This window comes from Onychomys torridus, chromosome 3 (genome assembly GCF_903995425.1).
Source record: "Onychomys torridus chromosome 3, mOncTor1.1, whole genome shotgun sequence".
Taxonomy (NCBI): domain Eukaryota; kingdom Metazoa; phylum Chordata; class Mammalia; order Rodentia; family Cricetidae; genus Onychomys; species Onychomys torridus.
The window spans coordinates 145,365,612-145,381,390 of record NC_050445.1 but is presented as its reverse complement, the minus strand read 5'-3'; the positions used below and the strand labels follow the sequence as shown (position 1 = coordinate 145,381,390).

At 46.8% G+C, this 15,779-nt stretch overlaps 1 protein-coding gene across 1 annotated transcript in view; it reads right to left on the bottom strand.

Moving 5' to 3' along the window:
* Positions 1-3,552: 3,552 nt before the first annotated feature.
* The window catches only part of Etv6 (ETS variant transcription factor 6), a 236,758-nt gene continuing 224,531 nt past the window's right edge, over positions 3,553-15,779 (bottom strand). Inside the window, 5 exon segments of the mRNA XM_036182748.1 lie at positions 3,553-3,869; positions 3,872-3,950; positions 3,952-4,051; positions 7,710-7,810; positions 9,022-9,164. Of these exon segments, the coding sequence (XP_036038641.1) occupies positions 3,781-3,869; positions 3,872-3,950; positions 3,952-4,051; positions 7,710-7,810; positions 9,022-9,164 (512 nt within the window). The 3' untranslated portion in view covers positions 3,553-3,780.

The window sequence follows — 15,779 nt, the reverse complement described above, 5'->3', positions numbered from 1 at the left end:
GGACTGCACTTTATTCCATAATTAAGTAGACAGGATTTACATCATCAGAGTACCTGGACTGTCTGACTCCATTTCATATTATTCAAAACAGAGACTTGGAACTTCATATTTTTTTTTTTATAAAAAATTTATTGAGATGATGTAATTATAGGCTTTTCTTTAAAAATTATTTGCAACTCACTGGCCCTGAGAAAAGGCATTTTTTTTGTTTGTTTTTTTCTTTTTTGTTACATTCATTTGATTCAGTCCCTTATAAACCCCACACCTCATAAACAAGAGATTAGAAACTAAACAACAACAACAACAAAAATTCATTCTAGATTCATCTGGCTTGCAGGTGGGTGCAGTCGCAAAGAGAAATCTTCACAAATGTTCACTTGCGAGGGCGAGCGAGAGGCAGGAGTTTTGCAGTTGTTTAGTGTTGACGCGGACGGGGCCAGAAGAATACTGGGTTAGTTCTCTGTGCCTTGCTGATGGGCAGGGTTCCGGGTGTCCCTCTACGCTCCTGCCCCACTGGCTGTCTGTGTCACTCAATTTAGGTTTCTGTTCAGAAGAGGAGCAGGCTGAGCTCCATCTAGCACCGAATGACTGGGCAGTGGAAACCACCCTGTGCATCTTTAGTTTCTTTGCTGGGGATGGATGAAATAGGGCTTGAAACCAGTACACTTTCTAACTGCATTCTAACCACTTAGGTTGGAGCCCGATCCTAACTCTGTCTGTGTCACAATGTCTGCTCGCAGGGTAAGTGACATGACCTCTCTCAGGTTCTCTCCTGCAAACAACAGTGGATGTGCCAAAATGTGTTCATGGTTGGATCCTGGACAGTGTGAGAAGACACAGGGGCCACTCAATCCTCTCATAGCCATCCAGATGTCAGCTGAAGTGACATTTTATCTGGACCAGGTGTTAGTGTGAAAAGGCGCTAGATCAGAGGGTTCTGAGCTAGGGAAAGGGGACCCCCCCCCCAGCCTGTAGCCTGTTCTGTTGTTTCCTAATGAGGACTCTTCTCCTTAAAAATGGGGGGTGGATATGGAACAGCAGTGACACTGCCTTTGGTCGTCACCAAGCTGCCTTGGATCAAGAAGATCTGAGAGAAGTTACTGTCAACATCTAACCAGCTACCAAAGTTTTCTTCTTCTGAAGACAGCCTGGCCAAGGACACAGGACAGAGAGTTCCAGGACCTAAGTGACAATGCCCACCCTTCACACAGCAATGCTTTCTTACAAATTCCTTTTCTAACCCAACCCATGAGAGCCACAGAGAAAGGCCACCTACCTATTCATCTGACACATGAAATTTTAGTTTGGTTCCATCACCTCTTGAATTTAATGTTGAGCTAGAAGATCACAGTGGATGGAAAAAAAAATGGAAAACCAAAAAAACCCAAAAAGCTCCTGTAGTGGTGATCCTTCCAAGGTGTGATCGACTAAATCTGAACCCTCTGGGTCTCCAGCCTGAGAGCACTGCACCCCGGTGACAGCACCAGCCATGTCTTCTCCCCAACCAAAAACCAAATGAGGATGTTTGCAGCTAAGAGAAGCAAAGTAAATCCCTACTGTGAACACTGCATGGGAAACAAAGATGTTGCCACAGTGAGCTTTTCTAATGTAAGTGGCTGAAGCCATCATCCTGGGCCTCACATACTTTCACATGTTTTTAATCCAGGGTTCCTTAGGGAACAAAGGAATTCCCTTCTACAGTTCATCTGGAAGATTCCTTGGATGGTTAGAGACTGGGTTCAACACATGGGCAAAGTGGCCAGAATGAGGTGTCTTAGTCTCTCATTTCATAGTCATACTCAGGACCTCAGTCAAAACAAAAACCAAATAACCCACCCTTTCTCTTTAGCTCAACCCAGGGGCTCAAACAATGCAAGAGTTTGGCCTAATCTCCCCACTGGAGATAAGGTACCAGTCATTTCAGAGGCCAAGAAAAAAAAAAAGTATCTCCTGCTTTCAAGAAACATAGCATGTGACTCTCATCGCCACCCATGAATACTAAGCCCAACCCCTCACCCAGGTCACCGAACTCTTGGAAGGTAGATGGGGTGGGACTTGGGAGTCAAAGAAAGACTAAAGGAGCCTGATCAACTCAATTCCAGTGTCTGAACCACAGTCTGTCTACATGTCTGTGAGCTGATGTCTGGTGAGTAAGGCCCAAAGAGACATGCCCGGGTACTCCTAGCCTCTATGTGCTCCACTTAGGGACATTTGGAGGGCAGCTCTGGTCTGTTAGCTTCACCTGTGTACTGCCTCTGGTCAAGTACACACATACCCAGGAGGACAAGGGTGGTTTATAAGGCAGGCCTCATCACCTGGGTTTAAAAACACTGTAGTTCAAAGAGTCCATGTCGATGGCTAAAAAAAGGGGCACCCGCCTCCACCCCCGAGAAGCTGGGTGTGATGGTGGATACCTTCAATCCCAGCACTTGGGAGGCAGAGGCAGACAGATCTTTGAGTTCAAAGCCAGCCTGGTCTATAAAGCAAGTTCCATGACAGCCAGAGCTACATAGTGAAACCCTGTCTTGAAAAACCAACAAAACAAAACAACAAAACCCAAATCCCCCCCACTAAAACAGCTGTCTAAAAATCTCTGCTATCAAAAGTCCTAAGGCATAGCATTACCCTCATCTTGGAAGATACTACCGACCTTATGTCGAGGTGAAAAAAAAAAAAAAAGCCACAGATACGTCTTCTTGAAACACAGCAATGACAGGAGGAAAAGGGAATGAATCTGAGGAATTTCCTGTCTCTGCTGGTTGTGCAAATACCAGCTGGGCCGAGTCTGCACTCCAGGATCCTCCCTTGTATGTGTTCTATGTTCAGTGAGGACCAGTAAAGAAAAACAACAAAAAAGGCTAGGACTGGGAGCAGGGTGGCTGCAATCCCACAAGGGCAAAATGTCTCGGGAAAGGAACTGCCAGCATTGCTTTCTCACCAGCCTCGACTACCTGTTCCTGGACCACTAGGCCTGGGCGAGCTTCTCCTATTTTTCCACTTTGCAGCACTTCCAGGAGAGTCCCAAGCGGCCAGGGCGTTTGAAATCATTTGGCCAACCTCTGACCTATCTTATGACCGGACCTCCCACTGATCTTTCTGGAATACAGCAGCATTTGTGAGGTGTTTGGCCTTCCTCAGACGGGTGCCCAAGGGGTCTGGTTGTGTGATGACGGCCACAGAACAGCTGGGTCAATGTTTAGTTTAGGTGCCAGGGAGGCTAGGTCTGCTAAAAGGCATGTGATGCAGAACAGCGGGCAGAGGAGGAGGAAAGAGAGACAGGATGAGTGAGAGAAGTGAAGAGGGAGACAGAGAGAACTCTCTCATTTTTGAAAGTTTCTCTCTCTCTCTCTTTTTTTTTCCTCATCCAAGACCTGCCTGCAACAGGACAAACCTGATCCATGTGACAGGAAAATGAGGAGCCTGATCCCTTCTGCAAGTCTCTTTCCTGACCAGCTGAGCTGGCCGTACTTTGTGAGATTTGCAAAAAAAAAAAAAAAAAAAAATTAATATATATATAATAGATATATTTCCATAGGAAAACAACATGTGATGTCTTCCCCTGTATGAACGATGAATAGTCAAACGGCATGTTCTTAAAAAAAAAAACCAAACAAACCCAGAAAAACAAAAACAGAAACATCATGAGACTAACAACAGGTGCAGGGTGAGGGTGAGGCGTTACTGACAAGAGAGGTCTGAAGGAGAAGCAAATGTGAAGTGTGAGTCTCAGGCTTGTGCCCTCCGCCATGTTTCCAGCCCCGCCATTGCTGGGTGGTTTGTCTAAGGTGCTCTGGGTCCCTCTCGGTCTGCAAGAAAGTATTCCTGCCATTCCTGGGCCTCTTCTTTTTTAGCCATCCCCAGCTCGCCTGCTCCATCACGCCTCCAGCGGCCCCTGTGGGCAGGTTTCCTCTTGGCCAGCCGGTGAGGCCCACTGTGGTGGGTCCCTTAGCATTCATCCTCTTGGTACGCTTGTTCATCCAGCTCCTGAGACTCAAGGTGCTCTAGACGGTCTGTCCGGCCACTCATGATTTCATCTGGGGTTTTCATGAACCTTTAAGCAGGAAATGAAAGAGTCAGGAGTCTGTATTCCCAAAGACATCTTTCTTCCCTCTCTACTCCAACCTATAGAGCAACACGCATGGAGCTGGGGACCCACTGAACCTAGACACTGGAGCTACCTCAGCACAGATAGGGAAAGGCTCCTCTCTTACCTGTCTGAAAGGTGACAATGACATAACAAGGTGAGGGACTATGAGAAGACAGTGCCTTTTGGTGCTAGGAGTGTCTTATTGCTGGATTGCATAAAGGGGCCTGGGTACTGCTCACTTGTCTGTTTCTTAGTTTTAAAGATTGTGTATGTGTGTGTGGTTATGTACACATGTGTGGATGCACCCTGTGCAGGGAACCAACAGGACATCATGTGTGCCACACTGTCACTATCTGCCTAAGTCCTATGAGACAGCACCTGGAGCTAGGCTGGTGGTCAGCAAGCCCCAGTGACCCACCTGTCTCTGCTCTCCACAGAGCTGGGGTTACAGGTGTGTGCACAGTCTCACTTGGCTTTGTATGTGAGTGCTGGAGATTTGAACTCAGGTCCTCATGTGCAAGCAAGCACTCTTGCCCAATGGAGCCTTCTCTTCAACCCTAGATAGACCCCCAAGAGTCCTACATCTACTTCTACTCCAGTCTGAGAGCCCAGGGAATAGTATTCAAAACTTGAATTTAACTCAAAGGATGCTACTAGATGTTACTGGATACTATTGATCAACGGGCATCTTAGGGAAGGGAGCTTCTGGAAATTGGAAAAGCAAGAAGAATTCTTTTTTCCCCACCATCTATCCAAACTGCCAGAAATGACTCCCCCTTAGCACGTCCCCTTCCTTTGTAGCTGGAGTGCACAGCAAGCTTCACATTCTTGGTCACCGTATGTCATTTGGAATAGCACTGGTGTCATGGTCTGACTATGGTCTGCACAGTGCAGGGAGGAAGCCTGGATGCAAACGTCCTGTCTTTCCCTGTGGGTGGGGTGGGGTGGGGGACGATGAGGCTTTCTCCAGCCTCCACGGTGTCTGCACTTTTCCCTTGTCCTATGCTCTGCCCTGTACCTGTGAGCTACCTTCAAACACACTTTCCCTATCATCAATCCACCAAGTCAGAGATGCAGTCTTTGACCCATCTGCCATTGACCCCCAAGAAACGCTTATTTTTCTACTGTTCACTTCCACTAACCCACCATTGCTGTCTGCTCGTCCTGATGGAAACTACGGCTCACGTCTTTTTGCACATTTTCAGCCTTGCTCTGATCTGGAACTTTCTGGACTCCTTCCAGAGGGGTTTACCGAGTCCACCCTGCAGTCTACCCACCCACCCTGAGGCACACCCGCCACACCCGACTTCACTCTATTACATAGAGTCATACACCAACAAGCCATCGTTTTGTACAGTTTGGCTTCCAGCACGCTTTTCCTCAGAAAAGGCTCCTCTCTTCCTCTCTAACGGCACTCTTCGGTTCTCTTGCTCAAAGCCTCTCGGTGGAGACTGGAGGACCTTCCACGCCTACCTCCACTCTCTTCTGCTCGAGGTTGCTCAGCTCCCCAAGCAGTGCACGTCACAGTGGCTGCCGGTCCTCTACTTTCACATTCTCGCTGAAACTTCTCCCTCAGCATCTGAAGAAGCTCAAGATCCTCCCAGGCCAACTTTACAGCTACACCGTATTCGGCTTCAAAACTGCCCCTCCTTCAGGCTACTGTGCCATGGTAAGCTTTTGGTATTTCGTATCAGGTCAGTCCTTAAACATTTACTGAAACTCTCACTGATTGTATACACAAAGTTAAATAAATCAGAAGACGCTGCCTCCTAGGAACTTATGGTTTAGTTGTGGTGAGGAAGCTTTCCCACATATTATTCTTTAAAAAGACTATTTTTAATTTTAGATACAATGGTATTATTTTGCCTGCATGTGTGTGGTGTTGGATCCCCTGGAACTGGAGTTACAGACAGTTGTAAGCTGCCATGTGGGAGCTGGGAACTGAACTCGGGTCCTCTGGAAGAGCAGTCAGTGCTCTTAACCACTGAACCATTTCTTCAGCACACATATTATTAAACGATACTATTCACAATTACTAAAGATGTTTTAAAGACTTATTTTTATATATGTTATATGTCCTGCCTTAGTTTATGTGTGCCATGTGCATGCAGGAGCCTGAAGAGGCCAGAACAGGGCTTCAGATACCCTTGTACTGGAGTCACAAGTGGTTGTGAGCCATCACGTGGATGTTAGGAACTGAACCTGGGTCTTTTGTATCTAGCATAAAAGAACGGGGAGCTGAAAACTTGGGGTGAAGAAAGGCTGTGAACTGAGCTAGAGGCCGTGAGGGTACTTCTGTATTTATTCTTTTCTATTGTGGCTTCTTCCATGGCTCTTCCTGTTCCTCTAAAGATGAACGTGATTGCTACTGTTCCCACAATGCCACTCCACCTCAGAGCTAATGTCTGGCTTATTGGCTGTCCTAATGCATACTTTCATCCTTGTCGGCACAGCGGCTCACACACAGTGACGTTTTCCTACCTAGACATGGACGATTCTAAATCCACATCTCCAGCCCCATCTGTTGGTCTTTTTGTCTAATTTGCCAAAACCTATAACCTAAGGTCCTACTTGCCATTCCTGCTTCCTCCCACCACATCAGTGACCACTGGCGTCAGGGTTCCACCTATGCCATCCTCAGTGGCCCCTAGACCCTTCCTTCTATTCTACTTCTGGGAATCACCATCTCCATGGTAATTGGAACAGCTGGAAACCATTAGCTATGGGGAATCTGGAAAGGGGGAGGGCTGCCTACTTCGAGGCCTTTACACTTCTCTAACCATGATGCATTTGTAAGATGTTTAATTTGGGGGGCTCAGTTGGTAAAGCCATGCAAACATGAGTTCAGTCCCCACCCACACAGGAGGGGACACAGTGGCATAGGTTTAGTACTCTCAGCTGCTGGGGAGAAGGGACAGGCGGATCCCCAAGCTCCTTAGCCAGCCCACGCCAGTGAGGCCTCATCTCAAAAATCAGGGTGGATAGGGCCTGAGAAATGACACCAGAGGCTGACCTCTGACCTCTACATGCATGTGCACACATATGAATACACACACATAAACAACATCTTTATGAATTAATGGTCACTCTTATTTGATGAGCTGTAATTTGGTATTTCCAACTTCACCATATTGCATCCTCTGTTTCATTAAAAAAATGGCTGTGGCTGACACCCACATGGTGACTCACCATGGGTCATGACCTGAAGCTTGACAAAGCAGCTTCCAGGTTTGGTGACCTGGAAGTTCCAGCTTAATCCTTCACTTTGCTATGGACAATGGTTATTCTGATTTCTCCCTTTCACTCACTCCACCAGGCTTCAATGTCTGATAATGCTATCTGGTCCCTATGTTGTTTTAGAGGTGAGTCAGATTTCACTTTTCATACAGCACAGACTTAAGAAAAAAAAAAAAAAACCCAAAAAAAAACAAACAAAAAAAACGATATTTTTTAAACCTTAAATCCTAACAAACCACTACCCAGTTTCCAATGAACAGTGTTGGCAATGATGGCTTTGGGTCTCAGCTAGGCATGCCCGAGTTCCTAACCATCCCCCTCCTCCCTCTTATGTAAAGAAAATCATATCCTCCCAAAAGAAGGAAAGGAAAGGAGGAAGTACTACCTGAACAAAAGCCTTTGTCCGGGCTCCTTCCTGATAATGTTCAGTTTGTAGTAGTGGCGCAGGGCTCTGGACATTTTCTCATAGGTCATGTTTGTTCTGTTCTGTTTGTTCAAAGGAGGAAGGGAGAGAGAAAAAAAAAGCACAGAGACACAATGAAATGAACCACAGAAAAGGCACCAGGCAGCTATTAACATAAAGGCTGTTGAGTTGCCCCACATGCCCTCACCGGCCTGGGAACTCCAGCTGCTCCTCTGCTGCCTTTCTCGGGCTCTCCCTTCTGCTGCCTGCCCTCACGGCCTCTGTGGCCAAGGACCCCTCCTAAACTGAACTGTCCCAGATACGTGCTAACTAACCTAGCACACCCCCTGCAACCCTCATCTCTTTCTCTTGACATGGTTCCCGGCTTCCTCTCTCTCGGGTAGGAGACAGGTGGTCTGGCCTTCGTGTCCTGGCTCACATAGCATTTCTCTGTGTCGCAGAGACTTTTCCACACCTGTCTCTGGTCTGTTACTGCTGATGGGCAGTGCACAGAAGGTCCCTCAGTGACTCAAACACTTAAATGTCTGTTTATGGGACCTCAACACATTTGTCCACGGCCCTTGGCTGGTCTTCCTCTGCTGGGAAAGGGATCAGGCTGCCTTCTTAGGAGGCCTGAGGCTCAGCTGTACCACCTCAGTATCTCCCCTGCAGCTTGGTCCTAGATCTCCTTCTATGTCCACTGGCCTGGCCACATTTAGCTCCTTTTCATATCTGCACGTTTGAACTGTCTTCCACACGACAAAGGACTGTTTGCATCCCACTTCCTCTTCCTACTTTGGAACACTGTGGGGGCAGGCTTTCTGCGCCTCTTGCTCGTAAAGGGGGTGTTTTATAATCACAACATATTTTCCATGCAGAAATGGACTTTTGTGAGAAGGGGAGTTTCCAACTTATGGGGACAGAAGTGACACTTCCCAAAGGTCCCCTGTGAGTCACACAGCTCTCACTACTTCCCTATCCCCATAAGGACAACAGGGTGGCAGGTCCAGGTCAAGGGGAGTGGCCGGGTAGGTGGGGGGGGGCGGCGGCACTTACAATCAGTCTAAGGAACTGAGCTCTGAGTTAATGGGCCCCAGACAGAGGTAACACATGGAAAAAAAAGCATCTTTAATCATTTCCTTCCTTCACAACTACCTAATTGTTCGTCCAGGGAGGAACAAACCAAACAATCATGGGCAGACTTGGGAGGGAGGCAAAAAGACAACCATCCTCCATCTCAAGGATGAAGACTATTTTGGCACCAGCTTTCCCAACAAATATTTGGCCTTTTTACCTTATGGTTTCCCCACAGGCGAGCCAATCCATTGGGATCCACTATCCGGAATATTTTGGATTCCTTGTCTTCCCATCTGATGAAGTTTTCGTACCGGCTGTCAGAGAGCAACTGATAGACGTAATCCCAAAGCAGTCTACAGTCTACAGAGGAAAAGCGAGAACAGTGTTCAGAAGGATTTCTGTCAAGGCAGCCACAAGACTCGGGAAAAGGGTTTGTCATCACAGCTTGGGCCTGGTTTTGACTGACTGTCTTATTTCCTCATTCACAGAAGAAATGGGTCCAGAGAGAGCCTGTGAGATCCTGTTGACCTTTGACCCAGGGAGGCTTGGCGCTGACTGAGGCCATGACCTCTATATGAGGACCAACGAGGAGGAAAAGCTTTTTTCAAAGCCTGAGGCTGAAGTAGCCTGTCTGAAGGATGAGGCACCAAGGCATACCTGCAAATGAGCAAACAGGCTTTGACAGCGGGTCCCAAACAGTTAGGACACACGGGGTGAAGAGTCTGTGTGTGCGTGCGCGCCCGTGTGTCTGTCTGTGGGGGCCAGAGGCTGACACACGTGTCTTCCTCAATAGCTCTCCATCTTACTACTTTTAAACTTTTTCTCTGTGAGTGTGTGTGGTGTATGGGCCTCTGTGTACACACTCGAAAGCCAGAGTGTGGCATACCTGCACATAATAGAAAGCAAGGAGACACTGGGTGTCTTCCCCTGTCATTGTGTCCGCCTTCCTGTCTTGAGCCAGGGCCTCATGGAACTTGGAGCTCACCATTTTGGTTAGGTTGGCTGGCCAGCCAGCTCCAAGGATCCACCATCCTCCCCCAATTCTGGGGTTACCGCCATGCATGGCTATGCCTGACTTTTACATGGTGCTAGGGATTCTAACTCAGGTCTTCTTCTTTGCAGAGCAAACACTTACCCACTGAGCGCCTTCTCCAGCCCCTTCATCCACCTTTTATTTACTTATTTACTTTTGAGACAAGGTCCCTCACTGAAAAGGAATCTAGACTGGTTGGTCCTTGAACTCCTGCCTCGGTCTCCCCAGGGCTGGGTTTACAGATATGCACTGCTGTATCTGGCTTTGAATGCGAGTACTGGGGGTCTCTGTCAGGTCTCCATGCTTATGTGGCAAACATTTTACCGACTGACCCATTTCCTGAGACCAGAAAGAAAAGCTTGAGGTTTTAATGAGAACAATACAATAAAAAGTTAAAAGATTAGAGCTTAAAGATTATTCTGTAGTTGGCAGGAGATGCTAAATGGAAAGAGGAAGACAGGGGCTACAAAGAAAGCAATACATGAAAAACGATGGGAAATTAAAAACTATGCGGCTTGGTGACGTTGGCTGTGAGGACTGTGGCTAGCATTTTAAAAAGAAATACAGATACTCTCATTAGACCATCCTTTGGAGGTCTTTCAAGTTGCTTTATCATAATGGAATCATGGTGGAAGGGAACCTGGTGTAAGAAAATCACTTCTCATGTGCAGAACCGATATCGGATTATGTGGCCAGGCCGCAAACAGCCATCACATGATTGAGTGTGGCACTGCACTGTGCTCAGCCCAGGGTCTTGGCTGTGGAGCCCTGGCTTTCTGGGTCTATGCTGTAAAGGTACCCACCCTCCAGCTCAGCCCAATAGGTTAAGTAGAGACAGATGTGCATCTCCTGGGTACTGCTGATGTTGGATTGGCTCTGGGCTAAGAGTAGAGGTGCCCTTTCTAGCTGCTTATTGTATGGTTCCAGAGGGTTAACCAGATGGCTGGTAACAGAAGGCCAATGACTGAATGCATGTTATTTATTTATATGCATATTTATACACTTGTGTGAGTAAATGTGCAATACATGCATGTGGGAACCCCATGGAAGCCAGAAGAGGAATTACAGGTGGTTGTGAGCTGCCATGTAGGTGCTGGGAACTGAACCTGGGGTCTTTGCAAGAAGAGCAAGTGCTCCTAACTAACCAGCCTTCCAGCCCCTATTAGTGCCTTTATAAAAGATATCTGTAAGAGAGCCCTAACGTATCTACCTGTGAGGACACAGACACAGCAAGAAGACGCTATCTGTGGAAGAGAAAGCACACTCATCAGCAGGCCTCAGATCTGCTGCTGTGTCCTTCAGCCCGGCAGCCTCTAGAAGTCTGTGAGACACTTCCTGTCTCCCACTCTTCTCCATTATTTCCTGCTTTTTTTTTCTTTTTTGGTTTTTCGAGACAGGGTTTCTCTGTGTAGCTTGGTGCCTTTCCTAGAACTCACTCTGTAGACCAGGCTGGCCTCGAACTCACAAAGATCCACCTGCCTCTGCCTCCCAAGTGCTGGGGTTAAAGTCGTGAGCCACCACTGCCCGGCATATTTCCTGATTTTTTGGAGACAGAGTTTCAGTACAATAGCCAGGCTGGCCTCAAACTCATGTGACCTTCCTGTCTTAACCCTCCAATGCTGACCTGACAGAAGTACAGCTCCTCATTCCTACTCTCTGTTTCCACAGCCAGAACAGACAAAGGCCAGAACAGAACTGTGGTTCCCTTGTCCAGGTTTGGCAAATGACAGGCACGTCTGAGTTTTCTATAGTCTCACCTAACTGGAAAAACATCTCCCTAAACCTAGCACTTTCACATGAAACGCCATGCAGTGAGGAGAAGCCCAGGTGTGCACATGGCCCCGTTCTGCACGCCTGAGTGGCAACAGCCGTGTGCACACGCATGTAACTGCAAGCACATGTGCACGTGGAGGTGAGAAATCAACGTTGCATTTTCAATTGCTACTCACTATATTATTTGAGACATGGTCTTTCATTAGTAGACTGGCCAGTACATTCTAGAATCCTCCTTCCTTCATTTACCCACCAACAGGATTACAGGTGTGCACCTCCAAGCCTGGATCTAGTGTGTCCATCTTAATAAGGTTAACATAATTCAACTACAGTCCTCTGGGCTCCAGGCCCCTGCAGAGTTCAAACTTAGAGTGGACAGCTCTCCTGACCTCCATCCCCATCTGCACAGGGATTTCCCACTGCACTGTCTCTTTTTGCTACAGTGGCACATTCCCAGTATCACACAATTTACACAACTGCACAGCATCTCTCAGATTGCTTCTTCAGTTAAAGGCTTACCCAGCTCTGGGGTTTCACGGCAGTCTTTTCAGAGGCATCAAACTGGGTTCCAGAATGTGACTGCAGGACGCGCCCAGTGGATGGCAAACGCAGCAGGGCTTGCCAGAGAACAGACTTGACTGGTAAGCTTCAAGAACATTTGTATATTGCAACTTCGTTCCCTTTCGTAAATTTGAAATAACCCCAAACAAGCTTCCAATTGATCACTTTAAATGACATTTAATCCAGCAAAGCCAACATTAGCTGCGTAATAAAAACGTTGACATTCAAGACACACTGAATTACTCAGCCACTAACGGAAGCAGCCAGGGGAATTTCATGGCATAAAGCAGTTGCTTCAAGCTCGGAGTGTAAGTGGCTTTTTAACACTATTGATTTCTGTTTCTTTAAGAAAGATTATGCCTTGATGGTAAAAATAACTGTCTGACCACACAGCCATGTCCTCTCTTATTTACTATGAAGTATAAGCTATCTGAGTTGTTTTTCTTTTCAACATTTCTTAAGGGAAAGGCACATCCTTTTGTTCTCTAGATCTTCTGGACACTATTATCAGAGACCACCTGGGATTTTCTAGGTTTGTCTGACTCCATGTTTGTATAGATGCCCTTGGATCAATAGTAAAAATGGTGTAGTATGATAAATAAAATGCACTAAATTCTAAAAACAGAAGTCCATCCTTCTATATATTAAACATGCATGGATGTTATTTTTCAAATACAGTTATTTATTAATTTTAAGTGTGTTTCTCTTAAAGAGATGATGGCGAGTGTTAACTGTCAGCTTGACAAAATATGGAATCACTTGTAGATGGGCCTCTGGGCATGTGTGTGAGGATTATCTTGATCGAGGTAACTGGGATGGGAAGACCTGCCCACTGTGGGTGGTGCTATTCCCTGAGTGGGCTCCTAGGCAAAGAGAGCTGGGCAGCAAAATACTTTCACTCCTCTCTGCTCTCTGCCCGTAGATGGGATGCAATCTGCTACTTCGAGTTCCCACATCCTTCACTTCCCCACTACCATGTGCTGTACCTTGAACTGTGAGCCAGAACAAACCCGTTCTTTCTTCAAATTGCTTTTGTCAGAGTACTTTTTTCAGAGCAAAGGGAAAAGAAATTCACACAAGCGTCTTTTTTCCATATAAGGACATTTAGGTATTTTAAAGAAATGCCCATCAGTTGGATCATCTCTTCTGTAAGAGGAAGTTTATGGAATGGATTATCTCAGATAAAGCTACTTTCCAACTGCAGGAACAGTTCCCTGTTTCCTGATGGGTGAGGTACCCGGCTATCCGCCTCTAAGAAGCATTGTAAAAATCCCTTCCTGTGGTTAGAGAGAAATATTTTTACTCCCACGTTTGTCTCTTACTAGAGACTTATTGTATAAACTCACAGAACAGAGACTGTAAAAAGATGGGCAATTCACACATAACCAATATGGCTTCTAAAAAAGAAGTAAATAAAATCCCTGTTAGATAAAAACCAATGTTTAAAAATTTTGAGTAGGCAGGTCAAATTATAGACAAAGGGAATGTGTAATGATGGAGAATAATCTAACTTACCAGAAAGTTTCTAAGAAGGTTACTTTATGTTGTTTTACTGGCTCAACTATAATTTTAAGTGACAGTCTACGAACCCCGCCAATACCACGGATTTAAGTATACATTACCCATGGGACAAAGCTGAATGTCTCTACTTAAGTTTCAAAAGTTGATGATCTCAAAACTGCTAAGTTTATTGGAAGTTCAGTGCCAGAGCAGGTACAATCAGATAATAATAAATGACAGCTGACTTGTGACAGCCACCCTTCTGAGCTGCGGGTGATTTTTTCATTCTAGGGGGAGTCTGACAAAGTCTGGAGACACTTCCAGTTCCTACAACTGCAGTGGATGGAGGTGCTTGTGGCTAAGGCCTCACAGGACATGTTCCCAAGACAAAGCATTCTTTGGCCTCAATATCAAGAGTAGGGAAGTTGGGGTGCTCCGCTTACAGGGACACAGGTTCAGGGCATTAAGGGGACCATCATCTGCCATCCAGGCACTCTTCCCTCTTCCATCAGCTATCTCCCATAAGTGCACTTTACAAATCCAGCACTGTCAACCGTGTGTTGCTATGCAGACGTGTTTACAACGGACAATTGCTTGCATTTCGCTGTGACATAGGAAAACAGAGACTGTTGAGTGCACAGCAGCATGCTGGGGAAGGGTGCAGTGCCGACAGACAACAGGAACCACCTCGATGCTCTCCTGGCCCCATGTGGCTGCCAACAAGCTGGCTCCTCCCAAGTTTGGTTAGTTATGCAGCAGGAGGAGGAGAGGGACACACTCCAGTGAGATACAGCCCGCAGCAGGAGCCTAGCAGTACCTCATCACTGCCTTGCTACAGGTGGCTGCAGCATCTGGATTTACATCCAGGGACAGCAAGTGGAAAGAGAGGTTAACAGGTACCCTGGGGCTTAAATAAATGGAAATTTCCAATCTCCCCAAGTCCCATTTCCTCTCAGCCACAGTGCTGTTGCTGTTCTGTTAAAAAATGAAAAGAAAACCAAAAAAACCACCACCCTCGGCATGCCTTCTCTTTAGAACTCTTTGATTTCACACTGAAAACAGAACAGTGCCTTAGCCAGAATGTGAGAACTCAGAACCACTTAGAACATTCCCGATGGAGTGGACGGTCTTCCCCTCCCAGGGCTCACCTTTATCTTAACCACCTCCTCTAAGAGTCACCAGGCAAAGCGTAGGGGACAGAGGGCACATATGCAAATCCTGAAGGAAGCTGGGGAGAGGAATCGGAGGGGTTCACTTTGTGGGTTAGCATCACTCCATACAGACCTTGTCACCTGCCAGTGCTGGTGCCAGCTCAGGATGGACCCCTGTGCTGGCTGTACCCGGCTGCTCCTCTAATCTCTTCCACCCACAGTGGGGCAGCTCTGCAGTGAAGCAGAGAAGCGATCTGACCTGTGGGCACTAACTCACATGTGTGGTGTGCTCCCTGGTTGTTTCACTGTCAATCAAAAGTGCCCCGTTATCCCAGTGTTACAGATAAGAAAGGAGACAAGGCTGGAGTATTAAGCCCTTCTCTGGTACCCAAGAACTGACTTCCATCCTGCTGACTGCAAAGTCTGGGTGAACACACAGGCCCACCCTGCTTTCCTGGGGACGCCCTGGCTCTCTACACTAGACCTTACCAAGAAAGGGCTCTGGCCTGAGGGCTCCCGAGGCTCAGTTCCTGAGATGGTGCAGGAGAGGGCTGCACTTTCAGTGTGTGCAAAACAACCATGGAACCCATCCCACAACTCTGTCCTCTGAACTCACGTGAGACCTTCACCTCTTATCAGTAAAGCTCAGGAATCATTTGTGACTTTTAATTTTATTTATCTTTGGTCTTGAAGGATACTCCTGAGGCTCATTTACAAAGGGGTGGGGGTATCCAAGTTTCATTTGAAGTTACTCACACTCCAAATTTCTGGGAAGGAAATGGAGAAGGCAAGTGGGAGGCTGGAGTACAGTGTGTGTCCTCTACTACCCCAGATCTCTGAGGCCAAGCCTCCCACCACTGTCCCTGAGCTTTATTTCCCCCCTTTTATTGAAAATAGATTTTTTTCTCACATAAATCCTGATCACACTTTCCTCTCCCTCTACTCCTCCATTTCTCC